Raw genomic sequence first — 19,432 nt, 5'->3', positions numbered from 1 at the left:
AACCATGTAATATTTACATCATTCAGTCACTGAATGTCACTGACATTTCTCTTTCCTCACTCACTTGCTAGTGCAGGCCCCCCCCCCCCCAATACAAAAAAAGCCGTAAAATCATCAGTACACAAAGCCTAAGCATTCCTATAGTAGACATGACTTTCAAGAAGTCACCAACTTCATCGTGTTAACTATCTTTTTTTGTTATGTAGATCTACATATTTACTTCTCCTAAGTTGGAACAAAGAGCCATTTCATTCTTATCTCTAGCATTTCTTGAGAGGTTTGTATAAACTCAAAAAGCAGCAGTGAACTGTTAATTAGAAAAACATGTATATGTCCAGTATGACAACACATTTTTATCATTAGCCTGATAATATGGAAAAACCCTCAGAACCGTAACTTCCTATTAGTATAAAAGGTTGATACTATCCCAAACAATTCATCATTTATTATTTAGCTTAGAAAGGATCATTAGTTCAAGGATCTAACAGCACTTTATTAGTCTATCTTGGGCCAATGCTATTACTGTCTCAGCATTTCTGACCATTCTAACTATTTTAGTGTTTGCATTATTGGTATATTGAAAGGTGCTCTTTGTCTGCCTAAAGTACCCAAACTATCTTGCACTAGCCCAACATAATACAAGCAAAAGAGAAAACATAATATATAGGAAAAACACACTGAAAAGGCAAGACAGAATGAACTCTGAAGAGCTGCAGTCCTAAGAAACTGCACTCTAGTAATATCAAAAAGTTACAGCTGGTCTAAGTATGTCATATTGTATCACTCTTAAATCAGTATTAGGACACCAACTTTCTTTCAGCAAATGGATTTATTGACATATTTGATTATAACCATGTACAGCATCTATGCATCTCCCATTGGAAGAATATCCAGTGATAGAGCTAACATTAGTGTGATACACAGCTTTACTCAGTAATCCCCATTACATTTCTAACAATAAACAGTGGTGTATTCCATAGATAGTCATAAACAGCCGATAGCACCTAGGTGTCCAAAAAAGAATAAAACTTTAAGACTTTTAAGGACCTGATTCTGAATTCCTTCAGTTAAATTCCATTAAACATTGTATCTATAAATGTTATGGCTCTTAACCTATACACTGACAGTTGAGTTTGGCCCCTGATATTCATGAAGACTGCTGCCCATCAAAATGAAATACCGAAGGACTTTTTGCTAAAGACTTGAATAGAATCAAGACTGAACTCTCAGATCTTCTCTCCCTCTAAAAGGCAAAGGTTAAGGCAACTATTCACCCACTCTCTCCTCTCTTACTGTTTGGATATTAAGATTGAACAAAAATCCCTAAGAACTCAAAGTCTTGTTCTCTCCATTCACTCACTGAACTCCAAATGAAGGTACCGGTTACTATGGTGTCTTTTGCAAACACTTGCTCATTTGAAAAGAACCCCTCCCAAATTGCCTACTTGCAAGTATGGTAACAAATAACTTGTCGTCACGAACACTTTGGGTCAGCAGTGAACTCATGACATTGAGATGAATGTCTCCACAGTCCACTAACCACTTCCTCAAGCCACTCCATTCCACAGGAGTTCATCTGAAGTTGCACATTGAATTCAAAGGAGCTGATGCAGTATCCGTGGTCTCAACAAGTTACCAAATGCCATCTAAAACTTTCGCATTTCAGATGTAACCACAGTTTGGACCTTTTTAATTAGTTCACTTCTAGACCACACAGAGAGACTTATTAATGTAAACTAAACCACCATACTTAATAGTAACAGAACACATTCTGTAAATATTTAGAAACGTAAAAATCCCAGAAAGTAGAGAGCAACTGATCATAAAATGATTAGCATTGCTCTAAAGACGAAAAACCCCAACGAATTAGAAAAAAACCTCTCAGATATCATATACTACTTTCTAAGGGTTTAACTTCAGCGTTACTCACTCAGCTACACAAAACACAGAACCTAGATTAACATACAAAAATGATTTATTTCACAGTGAGGTACATAAAGCTTCTAATTTTAGCAGACTAAGGCTAAGAGAGAATTGCCTGTTAGGGTAAGATTGTTTCACATTTATGAAATATCCTCACCTACCATTTTTTCTGAAGAAAGGCACCTATATCATTTATCCACCAACAGTTTACCTCTGCATCCACTCACGCAGAAACGAAGATGGATTATTTGGGAGTCAGTGAGCTACTGACCATCACGGACCAGAGAACTAAAGCACACGTTTAGTGTACAAGTACCAAGCGGTATTTATTCAAAAACAGTTTAAAAATATCTCATTTGTAAACATATTACAAAACTCTGTTAGTTTTTCCTAGTGGCATCAGCAATATTTTCCTGTAGAACTAACCAGCTGCAATATTGCTTCCCACCTACAAAAAAGTATGAAAACGCCCTCACGCACATTACATTGCCTCGCATTCAGTTTGAGTTAAAAAGGCACATCATTCAAACTGCCCGGCACAACGCCAGCGCATCCAGCCCTCTGGCTGACCTGCGGGCTGCGCAGTTCAGCTGGATCCATACTGAAAGATGACCCTTCGTCCAAACGTTTGATGGGGAAGGCCCGATGCCTTCTGAAAAGGTCCATTCGAACCACCCCCGCACGGGGCCAGCCAGCTACTCCTAACTGTCGTTCTCAACCGCAGCCCGAGAAAACAAGCTGCAAAATATGGTATTAAATGTATGGCTCTGAGGTTAGCAGGCGGGAGGCACCGGTTGTGTCCGCAGCAGTGCCCGCCACTTTGCTCTCTCCACGGCAAGAAACCGTTACTTGGGAGTCAGGGTTTCGCCTCGGGTTAGTGATCTTTTTTGAGGACACAGAGACTGCCGAGCAGAGGAGACGGACCAAGCCCATCTCGCGGGTGGCCGCTGTCCCCACCCGCCCGCAGCAAGGGCCCGGCAGCGCCAACAGTCACCTCGCCTCCCCGCAGCCCCTCGGACTACAGCTCCCGGCAGGCCTCGCCGCAGGGCGGTGCTGTGCCGCCGCTCGTCTCCTGCGCGCGGCCTGCCGGGAGCTGTAGTCTCCCGGGCTTAGTCGGTGAACCGCTGCAGCAGGTGGTCGTCACCATGCCGGACGGCGCCGCCGCCGCCACTGCTGTCCATGAAGCGCTCGCAGGGGAATTCGATGAGGTCGGCCTCGCTGAGGGCGCAGACGGCGCTGCGGGGCGGCCGGTGGGACTGGAAGCCCGAGAAGTCGGCAGAGACGCCGGTGCCCATGGAGCGGAGCGGCCGCCGGGTGGAGTAGAGCTGCCGGACGTGGACGGGCGCCGCTTTCCGCCGCCGCCGCCCCAGCACCTTCTTGCGCGCCAGGCGCGAGGCCCAGGCCGCCACGGCCACGAAGAGCAGCAGCGCGTTGACCGCCAGCAGCACCAGCGTGAGGAGCTGCTGGTCCGGCCCGCGGGGCCCACCCGCCGCCACCGCCGCGTCGCCCTCGGGCAGGGTGACCAGCCCTGCGCAGTGGTCCCGTGGCGCCATGGGGCACACGCGGCCCCCAAGGATGCCCTCGACGCACACGAGGTAGGGGGTGTCGGGGCGGAGCTCCCGCAGCGTGGCAGCCGGCTCACCGCGCTCTGGCAGGTAGACGAAGCGCTGGAACTTGACAGCAGCGCCGAAGCGGTCAAAGAGGAGGCGGAAGCGCGCCGGGCCCAACAGCCGGGGGCTGCGGTGCGGCCGCACCGCCCAGCGCACCGTCACCGAGCTGGAGCTCACTGCCTCCACCGACAGGTTGCACAGGAACAGCTTGTTGAAGTCGCACGGGTCGGACACCAGCGGCAGGCCCCCGGCGGACACTGGTGAGCGGGTGTTGCCGGCCCGCCGCGGCCACGCCACGCTGGGCAGTGCTGGCTGGGAGCCCCCCGGGCGAGCAGGCATCGGCGGCGTGGGGCTGGCCCCGGCGGTGCCCCCTGCCACCGGCACCACTCCCTCGGGCCCCCCCAGCAAGCGTGCCGTGGAGGCAGACGGCGGAGCCCCTGGCGGCGCACGGGGCAGGCCCGGGCCACCGCTGCTGTTGCCACCAAGCCCCTCAGCAGCCGGCAGTAGCCAGTGCTGTTCCTCTGCTGGCGGTAGAGGGGATGCAGAAGAGAGAGAGGCGCTGTCATGGCAGGTGGTGCCGTCAGGCGGTGGCAGCAATTGAGTGTCTTGTAGGTAGTCAAGGTACTTGCCGGTGAGGGCGGGCGGCAGGCGGCATTGCACAAAGACGGTGAGCAGGCGGCCCTGGGAGTGCCAGGCCCCCAGCCAGCGCTTGAGGCCACGCAGGCGGCAGTCACAGCTCCAGGCGTTCCCCTCCAGCTCCAGGCGGTAGAGAGCCGGGCTGGAGGCAAAGAGCTCGCCGGCCAGCGTGGTCAGCGCGTTGTCTCGTAGGCTGAGCTCCCGCAAGTGGGTGAGGTGGCCAAAAGCGGCAGGGTGCAGGGTGGTCAGCGTGTTGCGGCTCAAATCCAATGCCTCCAGGCTGCTCAGCGGCTCCAGCAGGGCAACGGGCAGGTGGCTCAGCAGGTTTCCCTCCAGGCGCAGCTCTTTCAGCAAGCCCAGCCCCATGAAGGCATCTGGAGCCAGGTGAGAGAGCCGGTTGCCACTGAGCGAGAGCTTTGCTAGGCCAGGCAGGTGCTGGAAGAGCCCTCCCGTCAGCTGCTGCAGGCTGTTGCTGGCCAGCAGCAGGGTATGGAGGGAGCGTAGTGGCCCAAAGATATCTGGGTGGCGAAGGGAGCTCTGCTGGTTCCCAGAGAGGTCCAGAAAGCGCAGTTTAGCCAGGCCAGTGAAGGCGCCGCGGCTCAGCCAGCGGATGCGGTTGGACTCCAGGTGCAGGTAAAGTAAGTTTGGTAGTCCCGAGAAAGTGGAGTCACCCAGCGAGCCCAACTCGTTGCCATCCAGGCGCAGCTTGACCAGGCTGCCAAGGCCGGAGAAGGAGGCGGCGCTGAGGCGTCCGATCTCGTTGGCGTTCACGTAGAGGATGCGCAGCTTGGCCAGGGCGCTGAGGGTGCCGGGGGCCAGAGCCGGCAGCAGGTTGTTGCCCAGGTAGAGCTCCTCGAGCCGGCCCAGGCGCTCAAAAGCCTTGGGGTGCAGCGAGCGGATCCGGTTGTACTGCAGGTCCAGGCGCTGGAGCCCAGCCAGGCGGTGGAAGTCGAAGGCGGAGATGTTGGCGATGAAGTTGCCCCCGAGGCTGTAGGTGAGGATATCCTGAGGCTCAGCAGCCTTGGGCACCGAGCGCAGGCCCCGGTTGGTGCAGAGGAGGTGCTGGTGCTGCTGGCAATCGCATGGCTCGGGGCAGATGGGCTCCGCCGCGGGCAGCAGGAGGAGGAAGAGGGGGACGGGGCAGCAGAGCATCCGCGGCAGCCCCATCAGGCAGAGCCGGCGCGGCGCCCCCATGCCGGGACGAGCCGTGGGCTGCTTCCCCCGCCGGCTTTGTGCCCCTGCCGCATCCCACCGCTGCTCCGCGGCTGCTAGCGGGCCCCCGCTCCGCTGCTCCGCGGGACGAGCCCCGCGCCGCTCGGGCGGGAGCCGCGGCGGCTGCCGGTGGCCGTGCGCCGCACCATGGGCTCGGGCGGGGGGCGCCGAGCGGGCTGGCCGCCTGCCGCAGCCGCCCGGGCCCGGCTCCCGCTGCTCCGGAGCTGCGGCCGGGCTGCCGGCGGGCCGCTGCTGCTGCTGCTGCTGCTGCTGCTGCTGCTGTCGCGGCGCCGGCGGCTGCGCGGGGGGCGGCGGCGGCCGTGCGGGGCGCGGCGGCGGCGGGGCGAGGGGCGGGCGGAGGGGCGGGCGGCGAGCGGGGGAGGGCGAGCGCCGCAGCTCGCCGAGAAAACTCGGCGGAAATCCGTACTTCCCACACCGTGCCCTGGGGGACCGGAGGGTCGGATGGAGGGAGGAGGGAGGGGGGAGGAAGCCCGCGGCCGGTCCTGGCTGCGCTCGGCGCGGGCGGCGAGCAGGGGCGCGGAGCGGGAGAGCCGGAATTGGAACCGGCTGTTGCAGCCTGCCCGGCCACATGGGCTGCAGGAGAGCCGCTCGCCGGCCGGGGGGAGCGGCAGCGCCCGAGCCCCTCTTCTCTTCTTCATTTCCTCCCGGTTGTGCTTAGAAGTCTGCCAAAGGCAACAGTTACGGTTTTCCACAGATTAGGGATTTTGTTTTGCTTCAGACGAATGGCAATCAGAGGGCAGAGCCACCTACAGTACATCAGGGAGTGCATTTTCAGCCTTTCTCTGCGTATCCTGCCCAGTAGGGTCCCGACGAAGCTGACAGCGTTTGAACATAGCCCCAGCTCCATGCCGGGCTCTTCAGAGTGATGCAGGTGCCCTTTAGAAATCATTCCCGTTACAACGAGTCTTCTGTCTTGGCAGCATATACATTCAGGGTGAAAGGACGGTGTTGGAGTGCATACTGAGAAACAAAATAGGCTGTGTACCTGGTCCGTTCCGTGACTTGTCTTTCCTTCCTGTTGGTATTTTTTGTTTTCCTAAGATGTCAGCAATGGGGTAAAGTAGGAATTGAAGGGAAATGCATTTTAAGGAAAAGCAGATTGGAAATATGGCAGAACACAAGGGAAATTCAGAGGCTGCATTGAAGTAGGATCTTTCCAGTACCAGCCCTTTCTGTTCTCCCTCTTATTTTAAGCGTTTGAAGGCAGGAGGAGAAGAGCAGGTAGGAGGGCTATAGAGGGCTGTCAAGGATGATGAGAGAAAGAAGATAATGCCCAGCGTATCGTGTTGCAAATTTAATAATAAATACTTTGGAAACAGCATCATCACATCCAACTCAATACACTTCTGGACCAAAGCAGTACACAAACCACACTCCTTTCTCTCACCAGAAGACAGGCTTTAGATAGCTTTCATGGAAGCTTTGTTTGTTTTTAGTGGCTGTGTCAACATTAGCAAGTAGTATGGTGCAGTAGCAGCAGATCTGTTGAGCAAAACAGCTTGTGCTGAGGCCCTGTTGCCCACATTTGTGGATAGGCGTTACTTTGGGCTAGCTCTAATCTGGTCCTGTGGACCAGTCAGTGGCATTTAATGGTTGGAGAATGTGAATTGTCCTCCAGCACTGCTCTGCAGTATGAACCAAAGTGTACCAGTGGAGATGATTAGCAGATTTACTTCAAAAGCACACTGTCTATCTGAAGAAACCATGCGGAGAAGGCATAAGGCTTGGCTTGGTGAAGGGAACATCACTATGAGCACACTGATTCTTAGCACTTGTAGTTAGCTGAGGCTGGGCGTTATGAAGGAGAGTCTTTTGGTAGTGCTAACTGCATTGTGCTGCTGTGGGAAATCATATTTGGGGCACAAGAGTGGTATTTCAGATAATCTGGATGAATTTTGCAAATATCTTCTTAAAATCACGACAGCAGCTCTCAGCTATAATGTGCTCATTGTGAAAACCCAATGTGAACAGTGGTGTGCTGGAATATGGTTATGGCAAAGTCAGATGGTTAAGCACGATCATGAAATTTGAAGCTAGAGATAGTTTTTAAGGGAGAAATGACAGTTGCAATAGTCAGTCTAGATAGACTGAAGAGTAAATGAAGGGTTAGGTAGATTAAATTTCTACCCAAAAATCTGTAGGGGAAGGCGCCATAGTATGTTGCATCAAAAATTAAAATTTTCAAAGCAAAAATGTCAGAAATCTGAGTTGTCAGATTCCAAAACTTGTCAAGCATGTTCTTAGATTGATTTGATTTAGAATTGTGTAATAAATTGTAGGTACATCATTTTCTAAGGATAGAGAGATGTGCTTCTGCTTATTGAAGTGGGAAGTTTCTGTTCTGACTATTTCCAAGTACTTCATTTTGAACAATGTATGCTTGTTAGCAAGGTATTTTTTTCCTGAAATAAATTGCGGAAGAATGCCATCTATCATTCATTCATGATTCCAATGTCCATCGATTAAGAGTCCAGACGTTTTAGCTCAGTCCCTTCCTTACTGAATGTGTTTTCACTTGGCTTTTTTTTTTTTTTTTCCCAGTATCTATCACATCACCTCTAATATTCAGGAAGAAGTAGAGGGATTTTTTTCCCTTACAAAGACCATGGGTTTCTTTCCTCATTGTCAATGCCTTTGCATTGTAAGGGGGACATCCTGGCTCTCAACGATTCTGAGTAAAGCCTAACCAACTAGTGACTTTTTTTCTGCAACAAATTTGATTCACTATGGTGTTTACTTAAAATAGTGAAATCTTGTAAAACAATCCTGTATAATAGTATGCCTATTTTCTGTTCCTTTGGGTTTTCCTTTTGAAACATACTCAAGTTTATAATGGCAATTTATGGATTGTCCTTCCTGCAGAAACACTGCCTATCTTTTAGTAGTCTTGGGTCATTGCAAATACTAAAAGTTTAAGTCAAATTATGTCTTTTATATATGTGTATATATATATATATATATATATACATACACACACACACACACATACATACACATACATATACATATATATAGCTTTCAATTTATGATTTCTGTCATTTAGCCAGCACTATTAGACTTATTAAGCACTTATTAGTTGTAAGTAACAGGAATTTAATAAAAAATTTTACTAGTGATTCTTGAGAAGAGAATTCATCACAGTCTTACTCTAACGTTGAAAATATTTTATACAAGAAGCAAAATAAACATAAATACACTGGATTTGGGGGGGATTTTTTTAATTCAAGTAGGAAGTTATTATTCAAAATACATTAGGACCACATCTGTTCAGATGAAAGATGCCACATTTGTTTTCCTACTTTGGAATAGGAACTTTCCAACTGCAGTAGTTCTTGTTTCCCTATGCAAGTGCATCAACAAAATTTTAATGCATGATTGAGAATATAGTTTTTTTTTTTTTTATCCTAAACTGAAAGAGCATTAATCTGACTCTGGAAGCCCTGGGAGAAAGAGAAATTTTAAAGTAGCGTATTTTTAAAAGTGTTAAAGGTTACCTTAAGATGGAACTTCATGATTAAGATTTGATATACGAGGACTTTTGAAGGCCAAGAACAAATACCAAAACAGAAATCTTGTCTTTCTACTGATCCTTATCTATTCCTGGCTTGATTATGAGAAAACTGACCTTAAATTGGTTTCTGTTTCATGGCTAAATAGTATCCACATGTTTGTTATCCCTAAGACCAAATGACTTTTTTTTTTTTTTTTTTTTTTTTTTTTGCAAGGCAGATGTTGAGAGAACCTATCTAGGCATTGGTCAGAGGGTTGGTGGTTAGAAGTGGTCAAATATATTTTTAAATAGAATACAAAATGGAGTAAAAGAAGAGTCATGCTCAGCATAGCCTATCCCAACATATATTGGGACTGTAGCCATATCCCCATGACAAACTTCCATTAAACAAGGAAAATTTATTCTTGACTGATACCGGAGCAGGACAATACTTGGCACCGAACTGGTAAGTTTAAGGGCTGATATTTGATAACTTTATGTATTTACCAGGAACTGGAGCTTTGTCTCTCAAAAGAGAGGAATTTTCTTTCGGTCTATATACCCTTCCTTTTTTCTAGCTGATAAAGTATCACCATTGCATATGAAGCTGTAGGAATTTATGCTTTTGTAGGTATCTTTACTTTTCAACAGATAAAGATATTGCAGAACGCTGCAAAGTATTAACATGTCTGACAAAACAATTTATACACTGTGAGTGTCTTTGTTAGCTGCTCCTGCATCTCGTGGATTAAAGCATCTTTTAAGTGGTTGCTGGTTTTGCTGCTATTACATATGTCAGTGCCAGTAATGCAAATACCATAATGTAGGAAAATGATAATTCTAGTACCAACTATGCTAAAATATTTTTTCCTTTAAAACTGCACAAACAGTTCACCTGTGTTGTATAATTTATGCTGTTTGCAATTATTTTAGTAATTAACATTTTAAATAAAGCTTTTTCCTGATGTGATGGTTTGCGTTCATTTATAATGGAATGTTCCCTGAGACATGCAGTTCCTCTTCAGAAATAAAGCATGAATCCCAGATCACCGGTTAATATTATATGCCTGTTCTGCTTCTTGGAAAGAAGGCTACCAGATGTTTAATAGATATCTGAGCCCATTATCCTTAGGGGTCCTTGGGCTATAAGGCTCTGCTGATTGTAAATATCTTTAAATCTTTTCAGAATTAAACATCTGAGGAAAGGATGTGTATTATTGGTGGCACTAATCAAGACTTGCTTTTACTATCATGTGCATGTTTTCCTCAAACAATGAAACCCCACTGAATTCTCACGAAGTGTAGGCTGCGCTTCTTAGGCTTCCTCTGAGCAGGTGATTCCAACATTTAGTGTTGATTATAGCAATTGACACCCTTATGTGTTAGTACCGCCCAAGCAATTTGAAATCTGGTTTTGGGAGCTCCCTGTGCAAACTGTGTAAAAAAACTTGTATTTTTATCCACTAGTAATATAAGATATTCACATGTTCTGTTGATAAGTGAAAATAAGCTAGCTCAGTCTATACAATTAAATTCAATAGAAGTCAAGGAACGTTGTTCCTAACAGTACTTCATAAAAATAAAAGGGGAAGTTATGTATCTGAATTCTCATGTGCAGTGATCACTGCCAGTATGGATCACTTTTAAACTAGCTTTCATCAGTTAGATTGGTTTAATCATACTTGCAAAGGTCTAACCAATTATTTAGCTAGTATATTTTGTATTTTCCAACACTTACTTCCTGAGGGAGAGACTTTTTGCACAAGTACATACTTTATTTGTAGTTCAACATCTGTCATGGTAAGAGAGGAGAGAACCTGACTCGTGTCAGGAAAAGAGTGGTGTAATTTATGTAAAACAAATGCTTATGTAGCTTATGCAGGGACAATTAACTGTTGCAGTGTCTGCAATTCTTTTGCATGATTATCTGTTTATATATCAAATCTCTGCAGTATTGTTGGAGCAGTTTTTCCATAACTGGGTAACAAATCAGACAAGTATTCTTGCAAACATTTTTCCCTTCTCTTTCTCCATAAAAGGATATGTGTACTCATGGCAATCTATTTTATAAAGGATAAAACTTTCTTGCCATCCTTTTTAGTGTGATAGACACTCTCTTCTTTTTCTTACCGTCTGAGAGCAGAAAACTAAAACAAAACATCATATGGACCAGGACTTCTGTGACTAATTTGTAAAACACGTTCTGATAGATATGCAGAAAAATAGAAAAGGTTCACCATTTGATATAGTCAGATAGTACCTATGTCATAGAATCATTAAGGGTCGAAGAGCTCTCTCAATGTCATTTAGTTCAGCCTCCCAACTAGATCTGGCTGCTCAGGGCTTTGTCAAGTCTCCAAGGATGGAATGTCTCTGGGCAGTTGTTTTGACCATGTTTATGATGGAAAAAATTTCTTTATATCTAATCAGAATTTCCCATGTTTTTCCGGTTTTGGTTCCAGCTGAGCTTTAGCTTTCCCATCAGTATCCCAGCAAGCTCAGGCAATGTCTGTTTCTCCAGGTAGCCCGTTCCTGCATTTACCATCTGTGGTTTTCTGCCATACTTGCTTGACCTCCTGCATGTCAGAAAGGACCATTAATGTTCAGTGAGGAGGCTGTCCTTAAAAATCAACCAGTGCTTTTGGGTCTCTTTGTCCTCCAGGGCAGTATCCCATGGGATCCAGCTAAGCAGATCCCTGAACAAGCCAAGATCTGCTTTCTTGAAGTCTAGGATTGTAATTGTATAGTTTGTCTTCCTTGTTTGACTCAAGACTTTAAACTCTGCAGTGTCATGGTTGTTACAGCTAAGGTTCCCCTCAGCTTTCACATTCCTGACCAGTTTTGGCTTGTTCCTGGAAGCAGGTCCAGCAGACCATCTCCTCTACTCAGCTTGTCAATCACCTCTATCAAGAACTTGTCATCAACACACGTCAGCAACATGTCCTCATAACACCTATTTCATAGCTAGTATATATTAGTTCTAAATAATTGAAAACTACACGCTAGAGGCCGAACTGGAATGAATCAGCATACCTTTGGTGTTAATTGTGTTTTTTCACTGGAAGATCGGGCCTCATGGCCCAGATGTTTTTTAAAAAAATATTTAAGCACATGACTAAGATATGATTAGAAAGACTCTCTGGTTCACCAAGTTTAGTCATCTGTTATCAGAGTAAGGTATGTCATATGAGTCCTTTCACAAGAATATCAACATCCTTCCTAAAAATTATTTAGCTTTTTTTCTCCCTTTGCTGCTATGGCAAGCATCTTGCAGAACATTCTGGTTGCAGCAGGAAACCTTCAGATTTTTAACCTAACTGTATTCCTGTTTAGTATGCATTTGTTCTTGCAGGTCTAAATTATACTTCAGTGCGAAAAACTCTACTTTTCTCCTGGCATTTAGTGTTCTGATATTTACAGAGAGTCTGGTCCTATTGCTTCTGACTGTTTTGCTATGGTAAGCCATCCACTCTGGTTTAAGCTCCCTTAGGCAGATAGACTCTTGATTCCTCTGAGGATGTCAGTGAGTCTCATCCCTATTTGAATTCGTCTACCTTGGATATGAGTAATCAGAATTGTACACACAACTCCAGGTAAAGTCCCTTTAGTGCTTCAAAAGTGTTTCATGTGCTTGAAAGTATGCTTGGTTTGAAATCGCTTACAGGTATTTCATTCTGCCCCCTTCACTAATTTGTACACTAATGGGCGTATCTCAACAGTGACACCTCTAGATTTAACTGAAAAAATTTGTAAAATTTTGTCACTGCTTCTCAGTGCCACATTTTTGCTATATATGGCAATATGTGATAATGTGTCATAATTTTTAGAGAAAAATGTGTGGTAAGGCAGTTATACAATCACTCAGGCTTAATCACTTAACGTTTCTATATAAGTTGACTTATATAGACATATAGCTATATGTCTATATATGTATATACACATATAGCTATATGTGTATTTAGGGTAGCAGGCATAAACATTATGTCTTTCCCTTAACACTGTAGACAGTGAGCCTTTGGGGCAGGAGAAACATATTTTTAATCTTACAATGGGAATAGTTCTGTGCAGCCACTTCATTTGTACAAGTACCTTGATAAAGTGTTTGTAGACTTTTTCAAAACATTTGCTTATTAAAATGAGAGGACCTAGAAAAATGAAGTAGAAGCAAAAGCATTGTAGCCCTTGCATTCTTTTGTTTTTATAAATATTTGCACTTTGATTATATTGTACTTAGTACCACATGATGAAATGTGGTTTTGGATCAAAGCTGTTGTTCATGCTGTAGCTGAGACTTGTTTAAAATGGCTGATTTGTTAGTAGTGTTCCATTATTCTTCATAGGATTGGGTTACAAATTACATCAACTAAATATGTTTCAGTTAGCTGAAATGAGGAATAAGTGATACTGTCTGGCATGTTACGACACCTGACTTAGTGTATAGAGCTGGTAAAGAAAGAGTTATAAGGAGACAACATAAATAATAAGTAAATAATAAGTATTCTCAGAATGTAGGAACATGTAGGCTAGATAATAATATTATAAGGTGGAACTAAACCTGGTGGGAGAACTTGCACCTGACCCGCATTAATAATTACTCTAAAAATTGTCGGGTTTATTAACTTTGGTTCTGATAGGATTTATTCTGTATCTGCTATGGGTCATTATATATCCTTAAAGGTCTGGATGATGGAACAGAATGTGCTGACTTCATTTGCTGGCAGTGCTAAACAGTGGAGAGGCTGCAGATACTGAAAGATAGAGTGAGAGTTCAAAATCATCTTGACAATTAAATGATCTGAGGAAAAAAAAATCCTAATCCCCAAAAGAATATAGTTGGGAAATGGGAAAATGTAGAGAGGGAAGACAGCAAGGATGATGAGTGTTTTGAAAGAGTTTTGATAGTAGAAGAGGATCAATAGCCTGGGTCTGTGCAGTTTAGAAATGAGACAGCTAAGGAGATCTTGAATGGTACAGAGAGGAAGAAGAGTAAATTATTTCTCACAGTAGCATGGAGAAGCACCTAATGAAATTCTCAGGCAGCATATTTTAAAAGAAAGGTATACTTTTTCATATAATGTGTAATTAAATTGTAAAATTCCTCTGTACCTCTGTAGAGGTTGAAATATAAAGACTGAAAAAGAGATTAAACAAGTTATGTGGAGGGTGGATTCATTGGTGTCCGTTAAAGATAATGGTCTCTCTACAACTACCAGTTCAGGCGATCCCTGGAGTGCTGACTGCCAAAAGCTGACAGGGTATATTGGGGCAAGAAACTCTCTACTGCTACTGCCCATGACTTAGGTTCTTAACATTTAAAGAGCTCTAATAGTCCTGTGAACTGTGGTGGTTCTATATATATATATGTGTGTGTATATATGTGTATATATATACTTTTTTCTGTATCAGATTGTGAAGAACAGTCTTTACCTCCTCCCAAATAAGATCACTATGATAACTGATAGTCCTGCTTGAAATTCAATCTTCTGAAAACCCTGCAGGTGATGCTGAGTTATGTTCTGAACTGAGTGTTTTCTCTGATTAAGAAGGCTCCCTTCCTATGTAGAACATATTCCTTATGCAGCACACTGGATTCAGAATATAAATTTCTGTTGTCTTGTACAATGTGTTTTTTATTTCTGTAGACTTGTATAACATGAATTGAATAACATGATACAGTCTCAAGAGGGCTTGTGCACTGAGTCTTGTTCAATTAATCATAATAAAACTAAGTGTCAAACAGAAACTAATTCAGATTAACGCTGGATATTTAGATATCTGCACCGACACTTTTCTGTCAGTGTTCTTTTAAATCACTGTTGTTTCCCCCTTCCCACCTTCATTTGTTTAACATGATGGGTAGTGTTTGCGCACAAAGTTAGGAAAACAAGCTTATACCAAAATTAGCATCCCCAAAGTAATAAAACTTAATAGAATCTGAATTTGTGATGGTCTGCTTGTTAACAGCAATCTATAGGATCAATGGAAGCATTTCATATTACAGATATCTCATGCTAATCAATGGAGGTTCAGAAAGCTAGTTTCAGAGATAGAGGAAGGGAGAAATTCTACAGACCTAGCAAAAGGATCTTTGTTGATTTGTATTTTTCTTGTATTTTCAAGTTATTTGGTGAGGAATCGGTCGTTCTCATCTGTTGCTTTTATAATGTAGTTTATTGCCCTCATGGCTTATTTAATTGTCCGTACTATTTCATCAATTAATTTTACATTACGGTCATTCGTTATAGATGACCTATTTTTGATTGTAGAGTCCATCTGAGAAAAGGGTGGGTTGGAGTTAACAGCTCAGCTTCCATTACTAGGTGCATACTGCATAAACTTTGCTTTCTTGAATTTATTGTTATGTAAGTAAGTAACCACTAATGCAGTCAGGATGCTTGCTTAACACAAGGCAGTGCTATCCAACATGAAAATATGGGAATTGGTTTTTATGAACATATTCATTTGCCTGGCATGTCTAATGAAACAATATACTATGGTAGACCATACACATACTCTTCTTAAGGGGTAAGTTACTATTTTAGATGCAGTATGCACATAATATTCAATTTGTATTGATTTCTATGCCTCAGTGACTGCTCTGTTAAACTGAATTTAAGTTATATTTTGGGCCAAACCTTCACTTGGCATAATTTGGTGCAGCATTACTGGCCTAAGTGCTGGCCTATCAACATACTACATTTTTAATTATTCCCTACTGTAAACATTTTCAAATCTTCCATAACCTAAACGGATTGAGTTAGTTACCTGTGTTACAACATGTATGAAGGCAAATTACCATAAAAATGAAACTGAAATTTTGTTTCCAAGAAAATAAAGTCTTTTTTTTTCAATAGTAATAATAGCTTGCTCAAAAGTTGGAATGTAATGGGAAAGGTGGAGAGAGGATAGCTGCCTCTTTTCAGTTATAACATTTCCTTTTTGTATGCTGTAAAGCATGCTGTAAAACAGATGTGGATCTGAAGCAGGTCCACTGTCTTCATTAAGACTTACTGTGGACTTCACCAATATAATATTCATTGTATAAAGGGTTTAACATTCAGCAGCAGGGACTTCTGCCTGTTATTTTCACACTTGAAATAATCATATGCATTATAATTTGTATGTTTAATGACTGTTACATCTTTGGGGGATGATCCTTGTCTTTTTGGGCTAGTAGCAAATGATGCAATTTTGTATCATGCCATAATTAATTGTGAATACAATCTATTTGGAAGACTGGCAAGTTAAAATTGGCAAACTCAAATATCAGTTATTAAAAGAAAAGTGTTAGTAGCTCAGGGATTAAATATCTGAAACAGAAATAATGGAAGAATTCTAATTAGTTGCCACTTGTGCATAAAGGTTGTAACGTCTTTTTTTTGTCATGTGAGAAGCTTTCAAGCTTCACAGTCTCAAAGAAAATTTATTTTTTCCCATTTTGGGATTGTCAAGTTTGTCAACAGAAAAAAAACCCCGCAAAATGGAATGCTTGGAAAGAAGCCCAGTATATGGATGGGACTCTCTTCCTTCTGCTATAGGAAGTTCAAATGGGAAATGCCAATGGCAGTGGGGTCAGATCACACTCCCTTGCCCAATAAAAGTGAGACTCTTTGATCCTGCTCCTATCTTAAAGACCTGTCTCTGGAAAAGAAAAAAAAATCAAATTTAGCCTTGGTAAGCTAGAACATAAAATCCATCAGAAGCCCAGTGCTATGTCTGCATTTAAAATAGAGGCTTTACATATACAGGCTTTACTCAACTGACAAACTTTTGACAGTAAAGAATAAGTTTCTGAAAGAAAAGAAATTCAAAGAGTGAGATTGTAATTGTGCACAAACAAATTTTGGTCACAATTTCAATTTTAATGGGTTGTACAAATTATGAAATTTAGAAACCTTACTTAGATCAGGAAATATAAGACTGAAGACTTCTGCTGTATGCTGGTCTGACCTTAACTGGCCTCACTGGTCATAGGGAAGCCAGTATATAAACAGAATGGTTTCTCAGGCAAATCCAAGGCTATGTGTAAAGCATTGTAGAATAGAGCCAATAACTTGCCTGACAGCTGTAGACAGAAGAGAATCAGCTGTGTCAAAATGTTGAGGTAACAACAACAAACAAAAACATTGCAGAGGAAGATGTGGAATAACCTATCCTACCATATGCATGAGTGTTGCCTTTTATTCACTTGTGTCCTTAAGTCTTTTCTTTTTCTTTTTCAGAAAAAACATTTAGTTTTTCATAAAAATGTCAGATATTCCTATTTTTGACATCCTTCTTAATTCTTTCCTTTGGTTTAGATCCAAATTTCTATTTTCTAGAAATTAGACTTGATTCTACAGTAAAGGAAGATTAATATGCTCTTCATGCATTGCTACTTGCAGTTCACTATAAAACTGCTCTCGTGCAGCCTGATCAGCTATTTCTGTTGTCACACAACAGAGCTGGAGTTTTGCCTAGAGTAGCACAATCTTTTTATTCGCTGGAGACACAGCTAGTCACCACCTCAGCCATATGATACTCTGCCTACCGCTATGCAGGAACATAGTTTCTCACTGTTTATGTGCTAATGCCCACACCTCTAAAGCTCTGTGATGTCCACACTTTATCATTTCATTTTTTTTTACTAACACTTCTCTGTATTCCTGGTTTTCATGTGTTTCTGGTGGTTTCTTCCGCTTTGTGCTCTCAGTAAGTGCCTGACTGGACTACTTGTTGGCAGTTGTCATGCCAACTCCCAAGCCTGGAAACTCAAGTAGAGAGAGGATTTATCTTTTTTTCCTTTCTTTCTTTTTTTTTTCCAAGTACTCGCTTCACAGTTACCAAGGTGCATGAACTGAATGCATAAGAAGTACTGGCAAACAGCTCTGCCAGTTTAGTCTGACACTTAAATTTCCTAATATCCATTTCTGCTTCAGGAGCAGTTTTTTCCCAACCCTTTCTTAATCTGCGCTGCTTATCTTCATGCTGAAAATTGGGAAAATTAGAAAGAACAATCAAGTGGGGAAAGGATTTTATAGACTAGTCACTACATTTTTCCTATTTAAACTGAACTACAAACATCTTTCAAATGCTGTACATGGAAGTAATTTTTGAAAAATCCATGAGTCTGCTCAGTCTTTCTGAAAGTTAGGTATTACTGAATTTGATTCATTTTTCATGCTGACTCATTCGAGAATTATGTGTATCGGCTTTCCAAATAACCAAGGTGAAAAATACAAGAGAAGTACAGGAAATTAAAAATGCAAACTCTTAACTCCATATACCAAGATCATATGTAGTCATTATGTCTTGTTATTAATGTATTTAACAAAGATGTAGTTCCGTGAAACAAATGCTATCCAAAATAAACAGTAGTTTAAATAGTTTTGCCATAATTGACAGCTACATTCACAGGTGAATCTCATAATGGGAAACATACTGTGTTTGAAAGGAATTGGTTGAAAGAGGAGGAAACATGGAAATTTTGGCTCAGACAATATCGCTCTTTGGAGATTCCTACAGATAAGTATGTTCTAGATCTCATAGGATTCACATGTATGACTTGTGTAATATTACACCTAACGTGTAACTTGCATTTCTCAAGTTCAAAAATTTGTCATTTGTCATTGAAGATATTTCATGTATAAATGCTTACTGGAATTCATTACAATTCTTATTTAAATAGAGCTTTTCTGGCTGCAAACTTTTGCTGGGGAAATGCATTTTGCATGAAGAACTTCAGAGAATGATAGAAACTGGCTCAGCTTTTCACAGTTGTTTATTAATAATTTCCTTTTCTTCTACCGTATCAGACAAGTATGTTTGCTTTAACTCAACCCATTCTGAAGTGGAGGGCTTTTATATCTCCTTGAAAAAGTCAAGAAACCTCAGATAACTAAAGCTTTAATCTAGGAGGTGGCTGTTGTGGATCAGTGTTCTAGAGCTGTCGTACACGTTGTCCTGCAGTTGAGCCACCTTGTAGTCATCTCAGATATTACTATCCAGTTCCTGGAGACTATGCTGTTCATCTAAAGCATTGATTTCTTCTAGCTGTAGCCTCTTGCAGAGGCTTCAGATCTCTAAAAGAACAGTCCGCAACTTGCATTTTGGCCTTTTGTAAGAAGAGAGGACTAGAGGCAACTGGGCAGCAACTACAGATCTTGGTGACTGTAGGTAATGGTGGAATAGACTTTTAGTCTAAAAGTATCCAGAGACCATCTGTACCACTTCGCACCAAGCACCCCACAAAAGCCTGTAAAAAAGGCCATCAGTTGTAAATTGCTATAGGAAGCAAGATGAAGCATTGCGAATGTTTTGGGTTTCTGTGGTAACACAACCTTTGATCAGTAGTTTCTGCATGATCTTTAGAAGTACAGATCACACACGACAGTGGAGGGCAAAAAATTCCCAGCAGACCTTGCATTTCTGATCCTAATTCAGGTAACTTAAGTGGATGTGTGAGCAAGGTGAAACAGGCTGTCCCTGAGATGTTTTAACACCTTGAGGAGCACCAGCACAGCTCAACTTGTTTATTTCTTCATGTACTTTCCATCATAAT

At 43.0% G+C, this 19,432-nt stretch overlaps 1 protein-coding gene across 1 annotated transcript; it reads right to left on the bottom strand.

Moving 5' to 3' along the window:
- Positions 1–810: 810 nt before the first annotated feature.
- TRIL (TLR4 interactor with leucine rich repeats) lies at positions 811–5,692 on the bottom strand. Its single transcript, XM_026103824.2, has one exon. The coding sequence runs from the start codon at positions 5,361–5,363 to the stop codon at positions 3,033–3,035; it is 2,331 nt and encodes a 776-aa protein (XP_025959609.2). The 5' UTR covers positions 5,364–5,692; the 3' UTR covers positions 811–3,032.
- Positions 5,693–19,432: the final 13,740 nt, after the last annotated feature.

Source organism: Dromaius novaehollandiae, chromosome 2 (genome assembly GCF_036370855.1).
Source record: "Dromaius novaehollandiae isolate bDroNov1 chromosome 2, bDroNov1.hap1, whole genome shotgun sequence".
Classification (NCBI taxonomy): domain Eukaryota; kingdom Metazoa; phylum Chordata; class Aves; order Casuariiformes; family Dromaiidae; genus Dromaius; species Dromaius novaehollandiae.
This window is presented reverse-complemented; position numbering and strand designations above follow the sequence as displayed.

What these genes read in the sequence shown, in the direction of transcription:
- TRIL (XM_026103824.2), bottom strand. Translation starts at nt 5,363, where the DNA reads ATGGGGGCGCCGCGCCGGCTCTGCCTGATGGGGCTGCCGCGGATGCTC.